Source organism: Rhinichthys klamathensis, unplaced genomic scaffold (genome assembly GCF_029890125.1).
Source record: "Rhinichthys klamathensis goyatoka isolate OS25496 unplaced genomic scaffold, OSU_Roscu_1.1 h1tg000176l_1, whole genome shotgun sequence".
Taxonomy (NCBI): domain Eukaryota; kingdom Metazoa; phylum Chordata; class Actinopteri; order Cypriniformes; family Leuciscidae; genus Rhinichthys; species Rhinichthys klamathensis.
Genome location: NW_026606705.1, coordinates 447,677 through 457,028, shown reverse-complemented (window position 1 = coordinate 457,028; position 9,352 = coordinate 447,677). Strand labels below are relative to the sequence as shown.

Sequence of the window (9,352 nt, the reverse complement as noted above, 5' to 3'; positions counted from 1 at the left end):
AGGCGAAAGCGGCGCATCCAGCAGAAAGGATCTATCCTTCTCTTTCATGCCAGATAAATTCAGCCACAGATGTCTCTCCGTGGCCACCATAGCTGCCATAGAGCGGCCAATAGCGCGGGCCGTCTCTTTTGTGGCCCGAAGAGACAGATCTGTGGCTCTCCTTAACTCCGCAATATCTTCAGGAGTTGGCCCCTCCCCCTCATCCAAATCTTTCAGGAGGTCGGCCTGGTATGCCTGCAAGAGTGCCATAGAGTGCAGACATGAACCAGCCCGACCTGCCGCCATGTAAGCCCTGCCTATTAATGCAGATGTATCTCTGCAGGGCTTACTAGGCAACGCCGGGGTTTTTAGGGAAGATGCCGACTCAGGAGAAAGATAACCCGCTAAAGCCTCTTCCACCTTAGGCATCTTCCCATAACCCATATCCCGTGCCCCCATAACATTGCTGTAATCCACCATACTGGGATTGGAGACACGGGATGAGTGCGGTTTATCCCACGATCTCGAAATCTCTTTGTGGAGATCGGGGAAAAACGGCAAACCCCGGCGCTGAGGTTGCGATCTGTGCTGCAGGAAACGCTCATCAAGCTTGCTTCTCACTTGCGTTCCCTGCTCATCATGTGGCCAGCTGATGTTAAGTCTGGCCACAGCACGAGTCACAACCTCCACCAGCTCCTCATAACCTTGGCCGTGAACTGGCGCGCCTAGATCACGGTCATCCGCATCGATGCTGAGCACATCTACTTCCTCGGAAGCAGAGAGCTCAAGCATCGGGACCTGATCATGGGCAGGAGAAGCCGCGATGCGGGCTCCTGCACCACTCTCAGAGGCTACGAGATCCTCGGATGAAGAGTGAGAAGGTGCCTCAGCAGTCTCAATCTCATCCACAAGATCCCGCTGCGAACCCCACGATCTCAATCGCCGCGCCGCCTCAACGGACGCGGGACCAGAACCATGGGGAACGCGAGCCTGACCGTGCTCATCAAAGCACGCCAGCCGGGAGCGCAGCACTCTAATGGGAAGTGCTTCACAGTCTACACAAGCAGCTCCCTCGAGAGCTGCCCGTGCATGCTGCGCTCCCAAACAACTCACACACAAAGCATGTGTGTCCCCACCCGTGATAAAACGAGGGCAGGGAGGCACACAAGCTTTGAATTGTTCGCTGGCCATAATATACAATATATGTGACAAACAACACCAAATAAGACACACAGTTTCAACACAGAGCGCTTGCTGAAGAGCGAAAGCTAGTTTGTGTTTGTTCCGGCGTAGCTTTTATGCATCCGGTTATGCCGTCACATGTTACGTCATGACGCAACACCAATCAGGATTGGAATAGTTTCATTCATACTTCAGAGGCGCACGCTAAGGGAGCGTCCCCAAAGAGTCGATTCTCGACGCAGTGTTAAGTTCCCTCGAAAGGGAACTCGAAAGGTGTTTAATAACCTTAGGCTAAAGTTAAGTGTTCAAGTGTGGCGCATGAAAATGACTTACTCCAAAACGTAAGTAACCATGAAATATTAAAGAAAATTACACAAAGTGCTTAATATGCTTTTTTTTTTTTTACCTATCAATTATTCTCTTACTTGTCTTTGGACATATAGCCTAGACCTTATGGGTCGGTTTCCTGGACAGAGATTAAGCTTTGTCCTAGACTAAAATGTCCCTTTAAACTAACAGAAATCTGCTTTCTCTGTCATGGCTTTAAATAGATTTAGTTTATTCCAAAGTTTAATAAAATGATTTCCTGGAGGAAGACTATACTCCAGGACTAAATTGAGGCTTAAAGCAGGAGGCAGGTTTAACTTCAGATTAACATTGTGTTTCAAAGAAGACAAATGCAGCCTATACTTGGATATATATTTAATTAAACATTTCATTATGTTTTTGTTTGTTTTTCACACCATTGTATTGGGTTTCTAGTTCAAATGCATTGGTTCTAAACTGACTTGAAGTGGTCACTCTTTGACTTCACTTGATGTTTTCATTTTGAAATATGTTTCAATCTACTAACCCAAAGGACTTTCACTTCTCATCATGATTTGCACAGGACTGAATTGGGAGAGTAAATTTTGAAAATAATTGACATTTTGGGCATTTTTTTTAGCAAGATAAGAGAATGGAGAGACATGTTAATGTTCTATTATGTTGGTATAAAAGTTTCTGTTATGTTAGTATGTGTAGTGTTGATATGTTATATCATTATATCATAGTTGATAAATGCTATAGCCCTTTAAGGGTGGTGTTACATGGGAAGGTGGGTGTGGTCAGGGTGGACCAGAGTGCGGGGTTGCACGAGTGTAATGCATAGAGATGGGATTTATGGCTCTTTGAGGAGATCCGGATCTTTGCGATCCGTTCCTTTCAAAGAGCCGTTCAAAAGAACGGCTCTTTTGGCTCTTTTTAAATATTTAGTCAGTTTTAAGAAGCCAGCTTGGGGGCATCTCAGTTTATCCTGGAAATAATCACTGGGAGGAATGATGAGGTGAGATTTGTAGTCAATTAATTAAAACTCAGATATCACACACCAATATCTGAGTTTGAATTATTCTGAAATATTGATTATTACCTCATTTGTCATGTGTGGACTATATTCCATAGGGTTGCACAACATCCCTCTGCTTAGAAAGTGATATCACTATTTTGGATTTACCTTTAGTACAAAGTATGTGTATGTGTAAAGCTATGTTGACTTATGTTATTCATACAATACCACAAGAACATTTTGATAAAAAACAAAAACTATTTAAAGTTGTAAATATATACTGTAGATACAATAACATGAACACAAAATGCAATGTAAATAAATACAAAGCAGTTCCTTTGTATTTATTTACAAAGGAACTTAGTGTTACTTTAGTGTTTTTTTTGTTTTTTGTTTTTAACTGGAGTAACCATGTGACGGCATAAGTCATTGGCTCTGCTCCTACCCAATGACAGCACGTAGGGTTTTTTCCCACTGGAGTACTCACGTAAAGGATGCGCGCGCGTGCACAACTATCATCATGCTGTTAGGCAGTAGCACCCCTGCGCTGGGTGCGCCCCTTCCCCTATAACTGAGGAGCTAATTTGTGTGCATCTGTGTGAAACACGCATGAAAAAAGAACGACAGAAAGAACGGCTCCCCTCCAGCCGCGACTCGGCTCCCATCGTTCATGTTTATGAGCCGTTCAAAAGAATCGGTTCGTTCGCGAACGTCACAACTCTAGTAATGCAATGGAAGTGAAAAATAAAACAAGGAACACGTTCGGTTAAGTCTAGTCTGCAGTGTGTCAGTTATTGATAAATCTACATGGTGTCAGAAGAGGTCGAACATGGCACAAGGTCTCCGCCGTATTGATCCGCTAATCTACGACGAGCACATTGCTGACAACTGGAGCAAATTCGAAAAAGAATGGCGCATATATTGCAATGCTGGTCTATCAGACAAATCGAAAAAGGTGCAGGCGTACACTCTGCTGAATTTAGCGGGCCCCGACGCGGTGGAGAAATCCGAGGCTTTCACGTTTGCAGAGGGAGAGAACAGAGAAGATCCCGACGTATTACTGAAAAAGTTTGCAGAACTCTGTTTGCCTACAAAGAACATTATAATGGACAGTTTCAACACGACTAATCAAAAACCCGGTCAGTCCATTCAGTCGTATGTTTCCACCTTAAAGCTACTCGCAAAAAAATGCGACTTTGGAACTTTAAATGACGAGCTAATCCGTGACCGCATAGTTTGCGGGATTGAAAGTGACGGCGTGCGGAAACAGTTGCTCCGCGAAAAAAATCTGACGTTGGACTCTGCAGTTAATATATGCCTGTTATATGAGCAATCTGAAAAGAGCACAAAAGAACTGAAACACGAGACTGAAGTATGTGCAATACAAGATCGCTGCATCAATTGCAACAGATATCACGTCCCTGATAAACTTAAGTGCTCTGCTTTTAATAAACAGTGCAACAACTGTGGAAAATGGAACCATTCAGCAAAATGCTGTAGATCAACTCCATCATACAAAACGGCACCACAGTCACAAACTCGTGATTACCATCCTAAGCGAATTAGAAACTATGAGCCTAATCGGGTGAATGAATTAGTCACAAATCTGGATGCCCCTGAGGACACTTTCTATTGTGAGATAGTGGATGATGTTTCGCAGAAAGGTGAAATATTCACAACAGTGCAACTGACACACGGGCTTAGCAAAATAAAACTGAAGATGGACACAGGTGCCAAATGCAACGTTATATCTGCCCACCAGTTACATCTCATTGCACCCTCAGCTCACATAAATACTACTGAAAAAGTTAATCTCATTGCTAATGGCGGGCAAACCATCAATACTGAGGGCACAACGATACTAGATTGTGAACAAGGCCGACTGAAATTCCATGTTGTCAATCGCAATGTGAGACCACTACTAGGATTGCAAGACTGTATAGCTATGGGTCTGATACAGTTAGGACCACATGTGCATGCAGTACAAAACCAAGAACCAGAGGTACAAGAGTTCAGTGATCTGTTCGACACCACAGTGCTTGGCAAACTGCCTGTTGTTTATCACATGCGATTAGACATGTCAATAGCGCCCTCTGTCTGTGCACCTAAGAAAGTGCCCATAGCAATGAAGGGGAAAGTCATGGCAGAGCTTGAGAGAATGACTACATTGGGTGTAATCACCCTTGAAACCGAAGCCACTGAATGGGTGTCTGCAATGGTCGCTGCCAAAAAGAAAGATGGCTCTGTAAGAATCTGCATAGATCCAGTGCATCTCAACAAGGCACTCCTAAGGCCCCACTATCCACTGAAAACCATTGAGCAGGTCATCGCTGACATGCCGGGTGCCAAGGTTTTCAGTATCCTCGACGCAAAATGTGGATTTTGGCAAATCCCCTTAGACGAGGCATCTTCGAAGCTGACCACATTCATGACGCCTTTTGGCAGGTACAGATTCCTGCGCATGCCTTACGGAATTTCCACTGGCAGTGAAGTGTTCCAGCGATCCATGGAGCAGCTCTTTGATGCACAACCATGTCAAATTGTGGTAGATGACATACTAGTCTGGGGCTGCACACTACAGGAACATGATGAGCGACTGAAACAGGTACTCCACAAAATCCGCGGCTGTAACATGAAATTAAACCCTGATAAGTGCAAATTTCGTGTCACCTCAGTTTCTTATATAGGCCATCTCCTGACTGCTCATGGCGTCAAACCCGACCCCGACAAGACCACAGCTATCCGCCAAATGCCAAAACCTGAGGACAAACAGGCCTTACAACGGTTTCTTGGTATGACCAACTACTTATCGAAATTCATTCCACACTATAGTGACGTTACAGGCCCTCTACGTGAACTGTTGAAGCAGGACGTGGAATGGTCGTGGCATGAGCTGCAGGATGCCGCTTTCCAAAACCTGAAGGACGCTGTATCCAGTCCCCCAGTTCTGCAATACTTTGATGTCACCAAACCTGTCATCCTTTCAGCTGATGCATCCCAACATGGACTGGGCGCTGTGTGTCTTCAGCAGGGCGCTCCTGTTGCATTTGTTTCACGCGCCCTAACACCAACTGAATCTCGGTATGCCCAAATCGAGAAAGAAATGTTAGCATTAGTATTTGCAACTAAGAAGTTTCATGACTTCATCTATGGCCGACCCGTCACTGTGGAAACAGATCACCAGCCTCTCATCACAATCTTAAAAAAGCCGCTACACACCGCCTCAGCACGTCTTCAAAGTATGATGCTCAAGCTCCAACGTTACAGTCTCAACGTGATCTACAAACGGGGCAAGGAACTCTTTGTCGCTGATGCCCTATCACGTGCTCATCTCCCCTCCACTGACCCTCCCCTTTCGGATGACCTGCTAGAGGTAATGACACCAACTTCTCTCATCACAGCGGACAGAGGAACTCCGAACTGTTGTAAAATCTGATCCCACGTGCCAAAGACTTGTTAACTTGATAATGCATGGCTGGCCAAACTCCTTCAAAGAGCTCTCACATGATCTCCGCCCATTCTTTTCCATGAGAGAGGAATTTGTTGTTGAAGATGGACTGATTTTTCGAGGACAGAGACTCCTGATACCACCATCGCTACAAAGTTACTACGTGACTCAGCTACATCAAGGCCATCCGGGTCTGGCGGCCACAAAACGCAGGGCAAAAGAAACAATGTACTGGCCCACGATGTATGATGATATCGAGAGAGCAATCTCTCGTTGTGCTCCTTGCAACGCCCTTAGACCCCATCAATCACATGAACCGATGCAACTACACAATGTTCCTGATCTTCCCTGGATGTTCACTGCGGCAGACATATTTGAATGGCATGGAAAAATGCATTTGGTTCTAGTGGACTCATTCTCTGGTTGGTTTGAGCTTGACCATCTACCCGACATGAGAAGTGTCACTGTAATTGCGAAACTTAAGAGACACTTTGCAGTCCATGGCATTCCTCAGACGCTCATGACAGACGCTCATGACAGATGTATGTAGCGAATTTTCTGGTTTTGCACGTGCATGGGACTTTGAGCACATTCGGAGTAGCCCATATTACCCACAATCCAACGGGCTTGCAGAACGTGCAGTGCGATCCACCAAGCATCGGCTAGAGAAATGCCATAGAGAGCACAGTGACATTCAGGCTGCTTTACTCCACCTGCGTAACCTTTCACGCGCAGACCTGCCATCACCTGCCCAACTGCTCCTCTCTAGACGGACGAGAACTTTTCTTCCTGAGCTGAAAGACAGACTGATGCCCTCTGTATGCAGCAAAGTCCAGGCAGCTCTTACCAGGAGGAGAAAGGAAAGCAAAGCATACTATGACCGCAATGCCCATACCCTTCCACCCCTACAACAGGGTCAGACAGTAAGGATGCAGACGGCTCGCGGTTTCGACAAACTGGCAGTTGTACAGGGCCATGCTACTCAACCTAACAGCTATGTGGTGACCTCTCAGGGCAAACAATTCGTAAGAAATCGACGTCTGCTCCTCGGTGTTCAAGAGCCTCCGCCCACTGAGTGTTCAGAAGATGATTACAGGCCACTTCCACCAGTGTCACCTCTTACAAACCTCCTGTCAGCTACAGTGTTACCATCTCAGAGCGAAGCACCTGCCACTGGTGTTGTCGCTGAAACTGCCCAACCTGTAGTGACTCGTTCAGGGAGAGTTAGCCATCCTAACCCACGTTATCAGGACTATGTAACTGGTTAAATATGCCTGTCACATTTATTACAGTGTTACATGTTATACTGCTTATTCACATGTTCAGTTGGTGAGTGTTAGCTTAAGGGAAGGGATGTAGTGTTGATATGTTATATCATTATATCATAGTTGATAAATGCTATAGCCCTTTAAGGGTGGTGTTACATGGGAAGGTGGGTGTGGTCAGGGTGGACCAGAGTGCGGGGTTGCACGAGTGTAAGGCAATGGAAGTGAAAAATAAAACAAGGAACACGTTCGGTTAAGTCTAGTCTGCAGTGTGTCAGTTATTGATAAATCTACAGTATGTTTGGGGGGTTACCATTTGGTGAAGTGTTGAGCCTTTGCTTGGACTAAGGACCTGCTACCAAGATATCTACTGTACTTGTGTTAATAATAAATGATCCACTAGTATGCTGGTTGAACAGTATTTCTTTAATGTTGCCAACACTGAACACCACATGTGTAAAGAAAGGTTACATTTAGTTTGTTATGTAAATAAACAAGAAGCATTAATCATAGGATTATTTAAATCATTAATTTTAATTGAAAACCATTCATTGTTAATGAACACCAGGTGTACATGGTTGGTTATGTATACACACACACATTCATATTTTAAGATTTTCTTGGTTCATTCCATGTTTTATAGGCAACCTCTGTAATGCTAATGCAGATTAACACAGTTGGTTTGAAATAATCTGGTTAATTTTAGTTCAGGACCGACTCCATAGTCCAGGTGTAACTATTCTGTACTTAATCTGTGTTTCAGAAAGTCATTAAGACACGATTAAATATTCTAGATTAAGGCTTACTCCAGGCCTACTTTAAACCCTGTCCGGGAAACCGACCCTATATGTTAAAATACGCTTTTAAACTTGCATGTAGGTCTAATTTTCAGTACAAAAATGGGAACATTACTAAAAGCTAAAATTTCTAGAAACCACAGTGTTTCAACACTTTTCTCTTTAACATCTGTAGCGTTTGTTTTTAACTCTTTTGTGTGCTGTGTGTCTCAAACTTGTATACATGTTTATTTTCCATGTGAATGAATTTCAATTACAAAGAGTGCAATTATAAATGTTGGCTTACAGTAAACTGTCCCATTTGTACAATATTTGAGGCTTCAGTGGAAGAACATTAAACTCTACACTGTAAAAAAATTGCTGTAGTTATGCAGCTGTTTGCCAGTAACTTACTGTAGATTTAAATTGATGGATATTTACTGGCAACAGTTTGTTCAAAGTTAAATGAACATTAAACATGAACAAGTCTTTGTCTTTACAGAATAAAATTATAAAATAACAATCTAATGCAAAGCATTCTGGGAACCAGAAATCTTCATCAACCTTTTTCTGTTTTTTTTCCTTCAGATTTTGGTTCCCTGAATGATTTGCATGAGGCTGTTATTTTAGTTTTATTCTGTAAAGATAAAGACTTGTTAATGTTTAATGTTCATTTAACTTTGAACAAACTGTTGCCAGTAAATAACATCAATTTAAAACTACAGTAAGTTACTGGCAAGCAGCTGCCAGTAATACTGTAATTTCTACAGATTTTTTTTACAGTGTAGTGTTACAAACTTCCCAGTCTGTTCAGCCGAGATATTTCTGTTTTAAACACACAGATGAAATACTGGTGGAAACGTTACAGATCTGACTGAAGAAGAGAATCTGCTGATTCAGATGATACCAGTTCTGAACATTCATTAACATGATTGAAAATCACATTAAATGTTGATAATTATTGATTAGAAATCAGAAATCTGACTCGTTTTGTCTCCATAAACATACTGAAGAAAATGTCAAATGAAATGAAATGTATTGTATTTGAGTGTGTGTGAATGAGTGTTTCTGATCTCTTACCCGAGCAGCTCCATGAAGACTGAATGAATCATGGACGACACACACACATTCAGACATGGAGATGTTTCTCCAGGATGCAGGTACTTCAATCTTCATATGATCTTATAGAATGTTATAGAAGACTAATTTTCTGCACATAACAGGGTGTTGTGGGTGTTTGCCAGGGTTGGTATAGTGATCTGTTGTGTTACGTGAAGTAAAACAGTGGATTCAATAGCAAGTAAAAAGCTGTTTATTAATGACATCAGTTTATTAATCAGTTGAAATGTAATGAGTGGTCAGGTTGTGCAAGTGTCCG

At 43.1% G+C, this 9,352-nt stretch overlaps 1 protein-coding gene across 5 annotated transcripts in view; it reads left to right on the top strand.

The window, feature by feature from the left end:
• The first annotated feature begins 1,425 nt into the window (after positions 1-1,425).
• Positions 1,426-9,352, top strand: part of LOC130092371 (NACHT, LRR and PYD domains-containing protein 12-like) — a 169,542-nt gene continuing 161,615 nt past the window's right edge. For all 5 annotated transcript variants that reach the window (XM_056260216.1, XM_056260217.1, XM_056260215.1 and 2 more), the window contains exons 1-2: positions 1,426-1,502; positions 9,063-9,134. In XM_056260216.1, the coding sequence (XP_056116191.1) occupies positions 9,085-9,134 (50 nt within the window). In that variant the 5' untranslated portion in view covers positions 1,426-1,502; positions 9,063-9,084. The remainder of the gene's footprint in view (positions 1,503-9,062; positions 9,135-9,352) is intronic.